General features: G+C 47.6%; 1 protein-coding gene across 1 annotated transcript; it reads left to right on the forward strand.

Moving 5' to 3' along the window:
* The first annotated feature begins 480 nt into the window (after window positions 1-480).
* LOC140805061 (uncharacterized) lies at window positions 481-1947 on the forward strand. Its single transcript, XM_073161246.1, has 2 exons — window positions 481-799; window positions 883-1947. The coding sequence occupies exons 1-2, from the start codon at window positions 620-622 to the stop codon at window positions 1510-1512; spliced, it is 810 nt and encodes a 269-aa protein (XP_073017347.1). The 5' UTR covers window positions 481-619; the 3' UTR covers window positions 1513-1947.
* The last annotated feature ends 16047 nt before the right edge of the window (window positions 1948-17994 follow it).

The following is a 17994-nucleotide window of genomic DNA, read 5'->3' on the forward strand; positions in this document are numbered from 1 at the left end:
TACACCCAGTGTGAGGAGGTGGTAGGCGGTAAGGTGTATAGCTCCTCTGCCCTCCTTGGTGAAAATTTATTGGTGACTTACGGTCTGAGCCCCGGGGTGGAGGAGCCTACCGATCGCATCATCGAAGAGTTCGATGCCTTTCGCCCCGGTAGGTTCCTTTCGCTAACCCTTATTGTGCTGCCTTTCCCTTGGTAGATCACATAATCTAACGGGCTGTTTTATTTCCTGCAGACGCTGAGATGAAAGAGGCCTTTGCCCAACTGAGGAAAAAGCGGCTAGGAAAGCTGCCCGGAAGGCCGCTGCTGCTGAAAGGAAGGCACGAGAGCAGCGGGGTTCTTCATCCCAGGCGGCTACTGAAGACCGGGTCGAGGAGGAGCTGGCATCCCAGATGCCTGTCGAAAAAGGGACCTTGGCTACTGCTGAGGCCGGGCAGGCTGGTACCTCTCCTAACGTCCAGACTGCCAAGACCTCCGAGCCCAAGGAGCGAGGGGTTATTCTAATCGAAGGGGAGGACGAGTCCTCAGACCGGCCCCTCCAAACCACTAAGAAAAGGAAAGCTTCAAAAGAGCTTGTCCGTGTTGAGCCCCGGGTGGTTCAGGGGTCCGGGCTTGTCCCGCCAATGTCTACAGATGGCACTACTTCCCCCTCCCCCGCAGTGCCCGAGACCATTTTCTCGGCCGGAAGTTCGTCGATAGGCTTCCACACGCTGAAGCGAGTGGCAACTCCTGCCGATGAGACCATGCTTCTGGCTTCGAAGGCCGGGGATCTGATGATGGAGAGTTTCAATCTCCTACTAGCTGTAAGTGTTTTCTTTCCACCACTCCTGCTTCTTTGCTTCATCTGTATACTTTCTTCCTTATGCATTTCTTGGTTTATTCCCAGAGCGGGCAAATGGCTAGAGCGGCCTTTGAGAAGATGGGTGCTTATCAAAAAAGCACTGAGGCCCGGGCAGCCTCCGCCCAGGCTCTCCATGATGAGGCCCAGGCCCGCATAGTTCAGCTCCAAGAGCTCCATGCGGATGCCCTCCTTGGCCAGAGCACCACAATAGACTGCTTGCAGGGCCAGCTCGGGGAGGCTCGGGCAGAAATCGTCTCGCTGAAGGCTCAATTGGAGAAGGCAGAGGCCAGGGTTGAAAAGTTAGATTTAGATGCACGGGCTGCCCTGGATAATTTCGTGCTGGCCACTCAGAGGGTGGCTGAGCTGGAGGCTACTCTTGCAGCCCGGGAAGCGGATCTTAAGGCTCGGGCCATTTTAGAAGAGGAGTGGCGGGCTGCTTTCCTTGCTACTGCAGAATTTCAGCAGCTGGTGATAAATAAAGCATTTCCTTATTTCAAGGCGGGCTTTAATAAATGCAAAGCGCAAGTGAGGGAAGCCGGCCTTCTGCCTCTGGAAAAGAAAGGCATACTGGACTTAGCCCGGGCTGTTAACTCCCTGCCCGAGGACGGTGCTGAGCTCCCGGCTGAGGAGGAATCCGAGGTGGAGGAGGACTCGGGGCCAGAGACTGCTTCTTAATATTTTTTGCACTTCTTTCCTCTGGTAGTTGTAATACTTTTCCTTAATGAAATTTCTCCTATTCGTCCCTGGGTCTTTGTTTTGTAAATAAGAAGAATCCGTCAAGTGTTGGAAGGTAATCGGGCTTTCCAACTTAGTAATACATTGACATGAAGCCGGGGCATGGTACCACCCAGGCCCTTAATAATAAACTGAAGGGAAAGCCGGGGCAAGGTACCACCCGGACCCTTAATAATAAACTGAAAGGAAGCCGGAGCTTGGTACCACCCGGGCCCTTAATAATAAATTGAAGGGAAGCCGGGGCTTGGTCCCACCCGGGCCCTTAATAATAAACTGAAGGGAAGCCGGGGCTTGGTCCCACCCGGGCCCTTAATAATAAATTGAAGGGAAGCCGGGGCATGGTACCACCCGGGCCCTTAATAATAAACTGAAGGGAAAGCCGGGGCGTGGTGCCACCCGGGCCCTTAATAATATATTGAAGGGAAGCCGGGGCATGGTCCCACCCGGGCCCTTAATAATAAATTGAAGGGAAGCCGGGGCATGGTACCACCCGGGCCCTTAATAATAAACTGAAGGGAAGCCGGGGCTTGGTACCACCCGGGCCCTTAATAATAAATTGGAGGGAAGCCGGGGCATGGTACCACCCGGGCCCTTAATAATAAACTGAAAGGAAAACCGGGGCGTGGTGCCACCCGGGCCCTTAATAATAAATTGAAGGGAAACCGGGGCATGGTACCACCCGGGCCCTTTATAAATTGTTTGAGGGGAAGCCGGGGCATGGTACCACCCGGGCCCTTTATAATAAATTAAAGGGAGGCCGGGGCATGGTACCACCCGGGCCCTTTAAAATAAACTTTCCTGAAGCTTGCTTTTTATTGCCAAGTATTTACAAGGGATTTACAAAAACTTCTAAGGAAAATATTTCTTAAGATGGAAAGCATTCCAGGGCCTTTTGAGAGGACGGCCTTGCCCATCTTCAAGATAATAAGTGCTTGAGCTAACTTTGCGCACCACCTTGTAAGGACCTTCCCATCGGGCCTCAAGCTTGCCAACATCTCCAGCCGGATTTGCTTTTTTCAGGACCATATCTCCTATCTGGAATTCCCGATGTCGGACCCTTTGGTTATAAGTTTTCATCACCCGACGCCGATAAGCCTCCATTTTGATTGCCGCTCTTTCTCTCCTTTCTTCAATGAGATCGAGTTCATTGGCTCGGGCCTTATCATTATCCTCCGGATATGCGTGCACCCGGGTTGAGGTTTGCCCGATCTCGGCCGGGAGCACTGCTTCAGAACCATACACCAGGCTGAATGGTGTTTCCCCAGTAGCCGTTCGAGGTGTGGTACGGTATGCCCAAAGAACACTGGGCAACTCTTCTACCCAGTCTTTTCCAACTCCGTATAATCGAGCTCTGAGTGCCTGGACAATAGTGCGGTTGGTTACCTCAGTCTGCCCATTGGCTTGTGGGTAAGCAACTGAGGTAAAAGCCTGAGTAATCTTCATCTCCTCGCACCAAGCCCTGACTTTATTCCCCTGGAATTGCCTGCCGTTGTCAGATATAAGCTTTCGGGGAATCTCGAACCTGCAGACAATATTTTTCCATAGGAATTTAAGAACCTCTCCCTCCGTGATTTTAGCCAGGGGCTCTGCTTCCACCCATTTAGAGAAGTAATCAATCCCTACGAGCAAAAATTTTTTTTGAGCTCAGGCCACAGGGAAGGATCCCACGATATCCAGGCCCCACTGATCAAAAGGGCAAGAGGCCCGGATAGGCTTCATCAGGGCAGTTGGGTGGTGATTAATGTTGCTATACCTTTGGCATCCCTCACATGAGCGGACCACCCGGGCAGAATCTTGATGCATAGTAGGCCACCAGAATCCAGCGAGCAAAGCCTTCCTAGCCAGGGAGGTTGCTCCAAGATGATCTCCGCAGCAGCCCTCATGAATCTCCCTTAGAACATAAATGGACTCATCCCCGGAGATACACTTGAGAAGGGGACCTTGGAAAGACCGCCGGTATAGGATGTCATTGATCACAACAAAACGAGCTGCTCTCTTTTTGATTTGACTGGCCTCCTTGGCATCCTCGGGTAGATGGGACCGGGAGATGTAGTCAAGGATGGGGGTGGCCCAATCATCTTCCCGGGTTTTAGGAGGCTCGGTATCCACTGAGGATACCAGGCTAGTGTGGTAAGATATACCCGGCTCCCGATAATCAGCGAGTGAAGCCGCCATTTTTGCCAGGGCATCGGCTTCAGTATTTTTCTCTCGGGGAATCTGTTCTATGCTCCAATCTGTGAAATGTGCCGATGATTCTCTGATGATAGTCAGATATTTTATAAACTTATCCTCCCGGGCCTCATATGCTCCTTTTACTTGTTGGGCTACCAACTGCGAATCCGTATAAATAATGACTCGGGTAGCTCCAACATCCCGGGCCGCTTTTATCCCGATGATAACGGCCTCGTATTCTGCTTCATTATTGGAGGCCCGGAAGTCCAACCTCACTGCCAACTGTATTTTTTCCTCGGTGGGTGATATCAATAGTACTCCCACTCCACTGCCATCTTTACAGGAGGCCCCGTCTGCAAATATTCTCCAAATTCCGCCAGCCTCGGGAACAATCATCTCGGTGATAAAATCTGACAAGGCCTGGGCCTTAATTGCCTTCCTGGGCTGGTACTCGATGTCATATTCTCCCAATTCTACAGTCCACTTTACTAGCCTTCCCGAGATCTCGGGCTGAGTCATGATTCTCCCGAGAGGGGTGTTAGTCAGCACAGTGATAGGATGGGACAAGAAGTATGGGCGGAGTTTCCGTGCTGTGATCACCAGAGCTAGGGCCACCTTCTCTACCTCCGTATATCTGGTCTCGGGCCCCTTGAGCGCGTGACTCACATAGTAGACCGGCCTTTGATCGGTACCTTCCTCTCGGATCAGTACAGAGCTAACAGCATGCTCAGTGGCCGAAAGGTACACCCAAAGTTTCTCCCCGGGTCCAGGCTTCTCAAGGACAGGAAGTCCGGCGAGATGATTCTTCAATTCTTCGAAAGCCTTCTCACATTTTTCATCCCAACCAAACTCTTTGGCTTTCCTTAGAGCTTGAAAAAAGGGGTAGCTCCGGTGTGCAGATCGAGAAATAAAACGTGATAAGGCGGCGATTTTCCCTGTGAGCCTCTGCACATCCTTGACTGACTTTGGGGATGCCATTTCAGTAATAGACTTGACTTTATCCGGATTGACCTCGATTCCTCTCTCGGTGACCATGAACCCGAGGAACTTGCCGCTCTTAACCCCAAACGTGCATTTGGCCGGGTTTAACCTCACCCCATACTCTCGGAGAGTAGAGAAAGTCTCTTCGAGGTCTGGGATGAGCTCATTGTGTGTCCGAGATTTCACCAAGATATCGTCCACGTAAACCTCTACATTTCGCCCGGCTTGCTTGGTGAATATCCTGTCCATCAATCTTTGATATGTGGCCCCGGCATTTTTTAATCCAAAGGGCATGACCACATAGCAAAAGGTTCCTCCCGAGGTAATGAAGCTAACCTTCTCCTGATCTTCCCGGGCCAAGGGGATCTGATGGTACCCCTGATAGGCATCCATGAAGCACAGCAATTCATACCCCGATGTCGAATCCACCAGTTGATCAATCCGGGGCAAGGGGTAGCAGTCTTTTGGGCACGCTTTATTCAAGTCCCTGAAATCAACGCACATTCGCCACTTACCGGATGATTTTGGAACCAAGACCACGTTGGATAACCAGGTGGGGAACTGGACCTCTCTGATCTGCCCGGCTTCCAATAATTCTCCCACCTGTTCCGCAATTATTTTGTCTTTTTCGAGACCAAAGTGCCTCTTCCTCTGCTTTATTGCCCGGGAGCCCGGGATGATATTTAACCTGTGCTCAGCCACGTGAGGGGAGATCCCTATCAATTCTGATGAGGACCATGCGAAGATATCCGCATTCTTTGTTAGGCACTGTAGTAATTGAGCCCGGGTTACTGGCTCAAGATCCCGGGCTATCCTTGTTGTTTTCAAGGGCTGCCCGGGTAAGATGCTTACTTCCTCCTGCTCCTCTCCCTCCACCATGTATACCTGTTGGGTAAAGTGCACCTCCTCCTTCCCTGGTCTCCTATTCTCTCCACTTCGTCGGGTTCTTTTATTTTAAACTTTGACGGTTTCCGCGTAGCACTTGCGGGAGGACGGCTGGTCCCCCTTTACTTCTCCGATTCTATTCCCCACTGGGAATTTTAGCTTCTGGTGGTAAGCCGAGGCCACGGCCCGCAAGGCATTCATAGCAGGCCTGCCCAAGATGATATTATAAGATGTGGGGGCATTTACCACCGTGAAAACCGTCATCACCGTCTTTCGAAGGTCTTCAGCTCCTATGGTGAGGGGCAAGGTGATTTCCCCCCGGGGATAAACAGTGTGACCAGCAAATCCGAATAACGCCGTTTCTACTGGCTGCAAACGGTAGTCTTCCAGGTTCATCTGATCCAGGGCCTCCAGGAAAATAACGTTCACTGAGCTCCCTGAATCGACGAAGACCCGGCGAATGTCATAATTTGCCACCTTCGCTTGGATGACTAGGGCATCGTTGTGTGGGAGACTGACTCCCTGAAGATCCCGAGGGCCGAAACTGATGACCGGTCCTTCACTCCTTACTGTATTTTCCACTCCGAAACTCTCATGCCGGGAATGTGCCTTTCTGGCTCGGTTGGAGTCTCCATCTGTCGATCCTCCCGAAATCATTTTAATCACCCCGAGGGTCGGTGACCTTCCTCCGTCCTTATTTTCCTTGCTTGGAGATACTTGACCGGTATCACCCTTCCTCTCCTGTCTGATCGGGCCTTTGTTCCCCGGCCCATACCCTGCATCCCTGTTCACCCATGGTGGTCCCCGGGATTTCTTCGTTACCTGCTCCGAAGCACCAGGGCCCGACTGGGAAGGGGCCCGCTTCATTTTCCGGCATTCGCTCGTGCTGTGGGCACATTCTCCGTGATAGGAGCATATTTTCGTGATATAGGACAGGTTTGGGGGCGACTGGTATGACCTGGCTTTCTTCTCATTGTCGCAAATATGGATTCCTTCACCCCGGTGTGGCTTCATTGGGGTGTATCGAGAAAAACGCCCAAGATTATTTCCTCGGGTGTGGTCATCAGTTTTTACCACCCGGTCACCCCTTTCTTTACGGGTAGATTCCCTTTTCTGCCGCTGTGCTTCCTCCATATTTATATACTTCTCTGCCCGGGACAGCAGATCTTCAAAATTCCCGGGCTGCTTCTTCACCAAAGACCTGAAAAAATCTCCCTCCTTGAGTCCCTGAGTGAACGCTGTAGTTTTGGTTTCAGGAGCACAAGCCGGCACCTCCAGGGATGCTTTATTGAACCGGCGAATGTACGCCCGAAGAGATTCATCACCGGATTGCTTTATCTCGAACAAGCTAAAGGCGGTCTTCTTATACCTCTTGCTGCTGCTAAAGTGGTGCAAGAAAGTGTCTCTGAAACCTGCAAAAGATTGTATGCTCCGGGGTTTCAACTTTTCGAACCACCTCTGGGCAGAGTCTACTAAAGTGGTGAGGAACACCTTGCACTTGATTTTGTCAGAGTAGCAATGTAACATGGCCACATTCTCAAACCGGGTGAGATGCTCGTCAGGGTCTGAGTTTCCATCATACTCCCGTATTTTGGTAGCTTTGAAATGGGCTGGGAGGGGCTCACTCACAATTTCCAGGGAGAAAGGGCATCCCTGGGAGGCATCCGGGGCTGAAACCTGAGATGACCCTACTTTAGCTTCCAGCTCTTTCACTTTCTTCTTTAAATCTTCTAGCTCCTGGATCATAGCAAAGGTAGGAGCTTTGGAAAACGCCTGGGAATTCTCTTCTCGGTCTCTCTCTTTTTCAAGAGGAGACTCTCCCATTGCCTCATTTTCCTTTGAGTGACTGGATTCAGGTAGGCCCCTTTCGGCAAGAGCTTTTTGGACCGCAGCAGCTATCAACTGAGCCAACTCCTCTGGGAGGTGACTGGGCAATGAATTTTCTTGACCTCCTTCCGGATTTTGGGGACCAGAGTGGTTCCCCGTAGTTTTACGAGTGGTAACCATATCTACGTCTTTAGTTACAGTTTCCCACAGACGGCGCCAATGATGTCAACCTGGCAAATCGGGTAATAGCCGGGACCTGGCAAATCGGGTAATAGCCGGGTGGGCGATTTGCCAAGTCAAGTGTTTGGATATATGTGCGGATGTTCTTGCAAGTTACTGATGGTCCGGGGTGGTTGAGTTCCCTGTCACCTGGAGGACAGTGCCCGAGATGATTTGAGTAATGACCCTGAAAACACAGACCCTGAGATGACCCTGCTTTAGCTTCCAGCTCTTTCACTTTCTTCTTTAAATCTTCTAGCTCCTGGATCATAGCAAAGGTAGGAGCTTTGGAAAACGCCTGGGAATTCTCTTCTCGGTCTCTCTCTTTTTCAAGAGGAGACTCTCCCATTGCCTCATTTTCCTTTGAGTGACTGGATTCAGGTAGGCCCCTTTCGGCAAGAGCTTTTTGGACCGCAGCAGCTATCAACTGAGCCAACTCCTCTGGGAGGTGACTGGGCAATGAATTTTCTTGACCTCCTTCCGGATTTTGGGGACCAGAGTGGTTCCCCGTAGTTTTACGAGTGGTAACCATATCTACGTCTTTAGTTACAGTTTCCCACAGACGGCGCCAATGATGTCAACCTGGCAAATCGGGTAATAGCCGGGTGGGCGATTTGCCAAGTCAAGTGTTTGGATATATGTGCGGATGTTATTGCAAGTTACTGATGGTCCGGGGTGGTTGAGTTCCCTGTCACCTGGAGGACAGTGCCCGGAATGATTTGAGTAATGACCCTGAAAACACAGAACGTTAGGGAAGCGCCGGAAGTTGTTCCGGCGTATCCACTCCGACGCTCAAGTCAGTAATGTACGCAAAGGAAAACTTAGAGGGAGTAATAATATTTGTGAGTGCTTGTGAGTATTCCAAAAAGAGTTACCTCCTCTGTAGTACTTACGGGGGGTCTTTATAGATGAGGCAGGTAGATGACTTACCCGCCGAATTCGGATAGTGGTCCATGATTCGGGGTCATGGGCCACGTTGTCAAGTAGTGGGACACGTACTAAGAGTTGACCTGGTCATGGAATGGGGGTAAAATAGGCTCCGCGATGTCAGGAAGACGTGGTGATCAAGGAGAGAATGCGTCTTTTTCTCGGGTGTTTTCCACCCGAGTGCCTCTGAGGTGTTTCTTGAGCCGGGAAGTTTTTACCCCGGATATTAGCTGATTACTCCCCGGGCGTCCTTCCCACCAGGTCACTGAAGGTAATTGTACTTCAATATCTTTTCCCCGTTCTGATCTTGCCCGAGTTCGAGAACCTTCCGGGTCAGGGTCCATACCCGGGCCCGGGTTCTCTTGGGGGCATCAGAACCAAAAAGCAAGGATTTTGAACACCCATATGCATGGCTACGAAATTTAAAGGTTGGATGACTTGTTTTCATGCAAATTCATAAAAAAATCACATAATATGGTGTGATGATGAGTAAAAGGAGAATATGACGTGCCTTTGCGTTTTATACGCACGAAAAAGCGTTGACGACGTCGAAGAACGGAGCAAGACCTTTGGCTAAGAATTTCCCTTGAACTTCTCGATTATTTATTCCTCCCCAAAGTGTGTGTGTTGTGTGCCGTGTGATGGTGAGAAATTCAAACTTGGAGGCGTGAAGAATTTTGGGGTTTGGGGAGGGTTTTAAGTATATTATATACTAATTAAACACTAACAAGACTTTAGGCCTATTAAGCCAACAATTATGCCCATTAGTCTTAATTAGGCTTTAATTAAAATATTAAAATAGTTTTGGTAAAAATAAGTTTGTGAATTTAATAGCCGGGTTGCCAAAAAGTTCGTATTTTTGTTGAAAAACCAACACCGATAAAATTTACGTCCCGGCGGATAAAATCACCTCAAAACCCGTTCTTTTCAAAAATAAGAAAATCCCACAATCATATTTTAAATAATTAAAAACAATTATTTAATAAAATCATTTTTCTATTTTTCAGCCCTCGGTCTCCGTTCCTCGATCGCAACTCGAATAACCTTTTAAAATACATTTTGATGCACCATATAGAAAAGTATATTTTAAACATGAAAATATGCACAACATAATTAATTCATTCAATTAAAACATTTAATGAAAATACAAGAGAATTTAATAATTCCATGCATGTGGTTCGCGTGGACCTTTATATTTTCGGGGCGTTACACTTGGTTTATGGCCCGTTCCCACCCCATGAGATGTATCCTATTTGCCATGGATATTTATTTGTAAATATTAGAATAGTGGAAGATCAATATTGGAAGATAGTGGCCTTGATGATTATGAAAATCGAAGACATGTAAATATTGAATGCTTATGTAATAGTTGCATTTGCATCCCTTGCATTTCCCTAGGATTGGACCTAGGCCAGTGCTTAGCTCACACGGGACATTAGTATTGGGGCGATTGATCATCCTTGTTTTGTTTACTGTTTATAATATATGCATGATATGTTATAAATAATGAGTATGTGCGTTATTATTATGATTATAACAAAGTTGCATGAATCCGGCAAACATACGATCAAACATGGCGAGCTTTTAAATAAAATTAATGATGAGACCTTTCAAATTAAAAACCCTCATTTTGAACAAGATTCAAAATTAATATCAAGCCCGAAAAGGGGAATTATAAATTTGTTTATAATTTCCATGTCTTCCATCGACAATGGGTGCATGATGAACACTACCCGTGCTCGGGGCTCGGCTCATATTATTGGGGGGGGGGGGCCTGGGTACCGGAAATCTGTGACATCCATTGACATGGTGATGTGAACTACGTGAAACTCCCATGATTTCGGGTCATATTTGTAGTATCCCGATGCCTAATTTGAGTTAATTATTGGATTAATTATATTTCGGTGAGATCGGAAGGACCGAACCGGGTTCGGATCGTCCGAATAGGGTTCGGATCGTCCGAAAAGGGTTCGGATCGTCCGAAGACAGGTGGCTGGACACGTGGAAGACATGCAGAGTTCGGATCGTCCGATCAGGGTTCGGATCGTCCGAAGACAGGTGTCTGGACACGTGGAAGACATGCAGGGTTCGGATCGTCCGATAAGAGTTCGGAAGGTCCGAAGGGTACAGGGTTCGGATCGTCCGAAGTGGATCGGATCGTTCGAAGAGGATCGGATCGTCCGATCGTTGTCTATAAATAGAGGCGCGAGGCTTCACTTTTTACTCGCCAATTCCGAGTGTTCCAGAGCGTTTTAGTCGTTTCTGATGGGTTTCTAGTCTTTTCCCGAGGTTTAGGCACTAACGGGGAGCTACTGGTTTTGTAGCGGAGCTGTGCTCTAGTTGGGAGCTAGCGGCATCAGTGGGCTGACTACGGACGCAGGCTTGATTCTAGGGCTGATTGCTAGGATCTACTGATTTGAGGTACGAAAGTACTATCCGAGATAGCAGGATTGAGTATGCTTTACTATGTGTTGCATGTTTATATGTTGCATTATTATCTGTCATATGATGCATGGTTTATTATGCGGCATTTGCATAATCATGTTGAGCCTGACTATTTTTGAGATAGCCTGTTGAGAGGGTGCTCAGCCCTCGTTTGTTGTGGATGGTTGGACCCCGTTGGCCGACGGTGGTCAGGTCACCGGTATATCCACAGGTTTATTTTGGTATGGGAGCCACCTCCTGGTGCGACGGCGCAGAGTGCTACATACCTTGACGTCATTTACCTGAGCAGTATTTCGATATACCCAGATCCTGGTATCCAGTATATTTTGCATACATGCATGTCATAGTCTTGTATACTCATGCTTTCGGTGCTGAGCGTTTTATGCTCACGTCCTCGGTTTATCTCTGTTTTGGACACCCTATTCGATGGGGGCAGGTCTCAGGTTGGACGGTCCAGGAGGGAGTGGACAGGGAGCTGGCAGAGGTTGACTTGTAGTTATTGGTATTTGTTATTGGAATTTAGTTCGATCTGGTTGTTTAAGTATTTTGTACTTACAGATTCGATTGGGTTGTATTGCTGTTTTTCCGCTGTTTTACCTGATTCAGTTTTAATGTTAATTTTGCATGCTTAAGTTCTGATTAGTAGGTGATTCTGGAACGGGTCACTACATTTATGGTATCAGAGCATGCATCAAGATTTTGGGATTTAGAACTGTTCTTTTGTTTTAATCTCTGGTAACTTTTGTAGCTAAAAGATGTCTGGTTTTGACGACGATGCTAGTAGTCATGGCAGCGTTGGACGCTGGGGAGACCACGACGATCGGGAGCGTCGTCGAGAGCATCGAGAACGTCGTCAACACCGTCGTGATGAGCCTCGGAGTTTTAGTATGCATCGGTTCTTGCAGATGGGGCCGAAACCTCTTTCGGGCGGTGAGACTCCGGATGTTGCGGAGAACTGGCTTGAGAGGATGGAGAGCTGCTTCAAGACTTTTCAGTGCTCGGCGGAGCAGCAGATTGATACCCTTGATTTCTTGCTGGAGGGTGGTGCGCGCAAGTGGTGGAGGTCTACCTCTGCACCGATAGTTCAGCGACAGGGTCGAGTTCTTTGGGCCGATTTCCGAGCCGCTTTCATGTTGCTTTACTTTCCGCCAGCTCTTCTGCAGACCAAGGCGATTGAGTTGATCAATCTGAAGCAGGGAAGTTTGTCTGTTGATGAGTATCAGCAGAAGTTCTTTGAGTTGCTTCCGTATGTTCCACATGTCATGTGACAATGCTAGTGCCAAGTATAATCATTTTCTTCAGGGCCTCAATCAGGAGATTTATGATCGGGTTGTTGTCTGCGATGATCCGACATCGTATGAGGGCCTTGTGAATCGTTGTCGCCAGGCTGAGGGCAGTTTGCTGAGAGGTCGAGCCATGCAGTTTGCTCGTCCTACTAGTTCTTTGGGTCCCCGCGCCCAAGCATTCAAGAAAGCTGGATCTACTTCTTCTTCCTCTGGATCTGGAGGAGTTCACCATTTTGGGAAGAAGAGGGGCCCGTGTCAGCACTGCGGGAAGGATCATCCGACGGAGCGTTGTCGCAAGGTTGCGGGTGCTTGTTACAAGTGCGGTGAGATGGGCCACATGAAGAGAGATTGTCCACAGACGGGCGGAGGATCAGGATCTGGTTCTCAGGCTTCAGTTCATCAGAGGCCACAGCAAGGACAGTCTACTCAGGGTTCTAACCTCCGACCGCGTACTCAAGGGCAGGTCTTTGCTCTTAACCAGGATCAGGCTGCTGAGGAGAACGAGAGAGTTATCGCAGGTTTATTTTTATTATTATTATGTGGATTACCTGCTTACGTTCTCATTGATACTGGTGCATCTCATTCATTCATATCTGCGAGATTTGCTAAGCGTCATGCATTACCTTTCACTTCTTTGGGCGTTGTGGTATCTGTTTCCACACCGATGGGTCATTCGGTGTTAGCTAAACGTCTAGTTTTGGGTTGTCCTCTAGAGTTTGAGGGTAATGTTTTAACTGCTAATTTGATGATTCTTGCGATGGAGGATTTTGATTGCATTCTGGGAATAGATGTGCTGACTGTGTTTAGAGCTACTGTGGACTGTTATCAAAAGTTTGTGCAGTTTCGTCCAGTTGAGGGCGACAGTTGGTTTTTCTATGGAGAGGGAGCGCGACCCCCGATGCCCGTGGTTTCTGCTCTGAAAGCCTGTCGTGCTTTAGAGTCGGGCGGGGAAGGCTACCTTATCTATGCTATTGATTCGTCCGCAGTTAGTGTCGGTATCAGTGACATTCCAGTGGTTTGCGATTTTCCGGATGTTTTTTCCGAAGAGATTCCTGGTTTTCCTCCCGTTCGGGATGTGGATTTCGGCATTGATTTAGTGCCAGGCACGGCACCAATCTCTAGAGCTCCTTATCGTTTAGCTCCATCGGAGATGCAAGAATTGAAACAGCAGTTGCAGGATCTTCTTGACAAGGGGTATATTCGACCCAGTGTGTCCCCGTGGGGAGCACCAGTTCTTTTTGTCAAAAAGAAGGATGGTTCTATGCGGCTCTGCATAGATTATCGGCAGTTGAATCGTGCTACGATAAAGAATAAGTATCCGTTGCCACGGATTGATGATTTATTTGATCACCTACAAGGTACCTCTGTGTATTCCAAGATTGATTTAAGGTCTGGTTATCATCAGCTTCGAGTTCATCAGGGAGATATATCGAAGACTGCATTCAGGACCCGGTATGGGCATTATGAGTTTCTGGTTATGCCTTTTGGGGTGACGAATGCACCAGCAGTTTTTATGGATCTGATGAATCGGGTTTTTCGGGAATTCTTGGATAAGTTTGTTGTGGTGTTTATAGATGATATCTTAATCTATTCGCATGATCAGCAAGAACACGCACAACACTTAAGGATTATTTTACAGACACTTCGCGAGAACCAGCTTTATGCGAAGTTGAGTAAATGTGAGTTTTGGATTGACAGGGTTGTATTCCTTGGGCATATCATTTCTAGCAAGGGAGTTTCAGTTGACCCGAGCAAGGTGGAAGCGGTATTGAACTGGTCGCGTCCGACGACAGTAGCCGAGATCCGCAGTTTTCTGGGATTGGCTGGGTATTATCGCCGTTTCATTGTCAAATTCTCTCAGATTGCTAAGCCACTCACTCAGCTCACTCGGAAAGATGTTTCATTTGAGTGGACATCAGAGTGCGAAGAGAGTTTCTTGGAACTTCGCAGACGTTTGACATCTGCGCCTGTTTTGGCTCTACCGTCTGGATCTGGTGGTTTCAGTGTTTACACCGATGCCTCTTTACAGGTACTAGGGTGTGTTCTGATGCAGAATGAGCATGTGATTGCTTATGCGTCGAGACAGTTGAAACCTCATGAGGAAAACTATCCTGTTCATGATCTGGAATTAGCAGCGATCGTTTTTGCTTTGAAAATCTGGCGCCATTATCTGTATGGTGAGCGATTTGAGATCTTCACTGATCATAAGAGTTTGAAGTATCTGTTCACTCAGGCTGAGTTGAACATGCGTCAGCGTCGTTGGATGGATCTACTCAAGGATTACGATTGTGAGATCAAGTATCATCCAGGATCTGCGAATCTCACGGCCGATGCTCTTAGTCGCAAGGTGAGATTATCTGCTCTTCAGACTTGTGCTGTATCTGAGATTATTCAGGATTTCTGTTCGATGGGATTAAATTGTAAGCATCGGAAGGGAACAGAGAGTATCCGTATAGCTACTATTTTGTCCGAGCCAGTTTTGTATTCTCGGATTAGAGATGCTCAGATGTCTGATTCTAAGGTTCAGAAATTAGCTCGGTTGGCTGATGGAGATAATACTTCTGGATTCCACTATCAGTCCGAGGGTCTTTTGTGCTTATCTGGTCGTGTTGTTGTACCAGAAGATGACACTTTGAGGGAGGAGATTTTGTCCCAGGCTCATCGTAGCAAGTTGAGTGTTCATCCAGGGAGCAACAAGATGTATAAGGATTTGAGGACTCGATTTTGGTGGAAAGGTATGAAACGTAATGTTTATCAGTATGTCTCCAAGTGCCTAGTCTGTCAGCAGGTGAAGGCTGAGTATCGACGACCTGGAGGTTTGTTGCAGAATCTTCCTATTCCGGAGTGGAAGTGGGAGCATATCACGATGGACTTCGTGACTCACTTGCCTATGTCTGTGGGGAATAGAGATGCTATCTGGGTGGTAGTGGATCGGCTTACTAAGTCTGCCCATTTTCTTCCATATAACAGAGATTTCACTTTCGATCGGATGGCACGGTTGTACATTCAGGAGATTGTACGGTTTCATGGTGTGCCCGTGAGTATCGTTAGTGACAGAGATCCTCGATTTACATCTAGATTTTGGGGCAGCTTTCAGCAAGCTTTGGGCACTACCTTGAGTTTGAATACTGCATATCACCCAGAGACTGACGGTCAGTCAGAGAGGACTATTCGTACTCTTGAGGATATGTTGAGATCTTGTGTGATGGATTTCGGGCCAGCTTGGCAGGATCATCTGCCAGTGATAGAGTTTGCATACAACAACAGTTTTCATAGGAGTATTGGTATGTCTCCGTTTGAAGCATTGTATGGTCGACGTTGTCGTACTCCTCTGTTCTGGGAGGAAGTCGGAGAACGACAGGTCGAGGGTCCAGAATTGATTCAGCAGGCCATGGACAAAGTTCTTGTGATCAAACAGCGGATTAAGACTGCTCAGGATCGACAAGCGAGTTATGCGAACACCAAGCGCAGACCTCTTCATTTTGATGCAGGTGAGAAAGTGTTTCTCAAGGTATCACCTTTTCGGAGGATTCTGAGATTTGGACTCAAGGGTAAGCTATCTCCGAGATTCATTGGTCCTTTTGAGATCTTAGAATGTGTGGGAGATTTGGCCTACAGATTAGCTTTGCCACCGTATCTGTCTAGTGTTCACAATGTGTTTCATGTGTCCTTGTTGAGACTGATACGTAGCGGATGAGTCTCATGTTTTGCATCCAACAGAAGTTCAGCTGAATCCGGATTTGTCTTTTGTAGAAAGACCGGTTTCGATCTTAGACCGGAAGGATAAAGTACTGCGGCATAAGACTATTCCTCTTGTCTTAGTGCAGTGGCAGCGCCGAGGTACTGAAGAAGCTACTTGGGAACTAGAGAGTCGCATGCGGTCAGAGCATCCAGAGTTGTTCTAGTTGTAGTATTTTCAGTTATGATTGTAATTTCAGTTGTGCTTTCAGTTGTAATTCATTCTTAAGTTGAATGTATTGTTGTTCAGAATTGTCATTCTTCAGACTCGATTTCGCGGACGAAATCCTTTTTAGAGGGGGAGAATGTAGTATCCCGATGCCTAATTTGAGTTAATTATTGGATTAATTATATTTCGGTGAGATCGGAAGGACCGAACCGGGTTCGGATCGTCCGAAAAGGGTTCGGATCGTCCGAAGACAGGTGGCTGGACACGTGGAAGACATGCAGAGTTCGGATCGTCCGATCAGGGTTCGGATCGTCCGAAGACAGGTGTCTGGACACGTGGAAGACATGCAGGGTTCGGATCGTCCGATAAGGGTTCGGAAGGTCCGAAGGGTACAGGGTTCGGATCGTCCGAAGTGGATCGGATCGTCCGAAGAGGATCGGATCGTCCGATCGTTGTCTATAAATAGAGGCGCGAGGCTTCACTTTTTACTCGCCAATTCCGAGTGTTCCAGAGCGTTTTAGTCGTTTCTGATGGGTTTCTAGTCTTTTCCCGAGGTTTAGGCACTAACGGGGAGCTACTGGTTTTGTAGCGGAGCTGTGCTCTAGTTGGGAGCTAGCGGCATCAGTGGGCTGACTACGGACGCAGGCTTGATTCTAGGGCTGATTGCTAGGATCTACTGATTTGAGGTACAAAAGTACTATCCGAGATAGCAGGATTGAGTATGCTTTACTATGTGTTGCATGTTTATATGTTGCATTATTATCTGTCATATGATGCATGGTTTATTATGCGGCATTTGCATAATCATGTTGAGCCTGACTATTTTTGAGATAGCCTGTTGAGAGGGTGCTCAGCCCTCGTTTGTTGTGGATGGTTGGACCCCGTTGGCCGACGGTGGTCAGGTCACCGGTATATCCACAGGTTTATTTTTGTATGGGAGCCACCTCCTGGTGCGACGGCGCAGAGTGCTACATACCTTGACGTCATTTACCTGAGCAGTATTTCGATATACCCAGATCCTGGTATCCAGTACATTTTGCATACATGCATGTCATAGTCTTGTATACTCATGCTTTCGGTGCTGAGCGTTTTATGCTCACGTCCTCGGTTTATCTCTGTTTTGGACACCCTATTCGATGGGGCAGGTCTCAGGTTGGACGGTCCAGGAGGGAGTGGACAGGGAGCTGGCAGAGGTTGACTTGTAGTTATTGGTATTTGTTATTGGAATTTAGTTCGATCTGGTTGTTTAAGTATTTTGTACTTACAGATTCGATTGGGTTGTATTGCTGTTTTTCCGCTGTTTTACCTGATTCAGTTTTAATGTTAATTTTGCATGCTTAAGTTCTGATTAGTAGGTGATTCTGGAACGGGTCACTACAATATTATTGAGGGAACTCATGGTGACCGCCCATTAAGGTTCAACATCGATGGGTAAGGCTTGACACGTAAAGATGAACGACGTCATATTATTGGGTCCTAATCAAGCGTGAGACAAAAGTTTACGTAGAGGGTTGCATGGTGATGTAATTGGAAACTACCTTTTAGGAATTGTGATTGGATGATATTATTCGGGATCATAATTCGCTAATTGGACCTTGCATACCTACTGAGGAAAGGAGTTTCCCGTTTTCACTAGAGGGTAGTGAAAGATGTCAAAACAGTAGGAGAAAAAATTTATGAAGTAAAAGTCCATACTTAATATCTTACTAAATATTTTAAAATAGTCATTAACATTCTGTTTTACTTTTCAATACTTTTTGACAATATCTTCGA

The sequence above is a fragment of the Primulina eburnea genome, chromosome 11 (genome assembly GCF_022965805.1).
Source record: "Primulina eburnea isolate SZY01 chromosome 11, ASM2296580v1, whole genome shotgun sequence".
Taxonomy (NCBI): Eukaryota; Viridiplantae; Streptophyta; class Magnoliopsida; order Lamiales; family Gesneriaceae; genus Primulina; species Primulina eburnea.

What these genes read in the sequence shown, in the direction of transcription:
- LOC140805061 (XM_073161246.1), top strand. Translation starts at nt 620, where the DNA reads ATGTCTACAGATGGCACTACTTCCCCCTCCCCCGCAGTGCCCGAGACC. An exon ending in GTTTCAATCTCCTACTAGCT is followed by an intron (nt 800 to 882) that starts GTAAGTGTTTTC and finishes GTTTATTCCCAG; the next exon opens with AGCGGGCAAATGGCTAGAGC.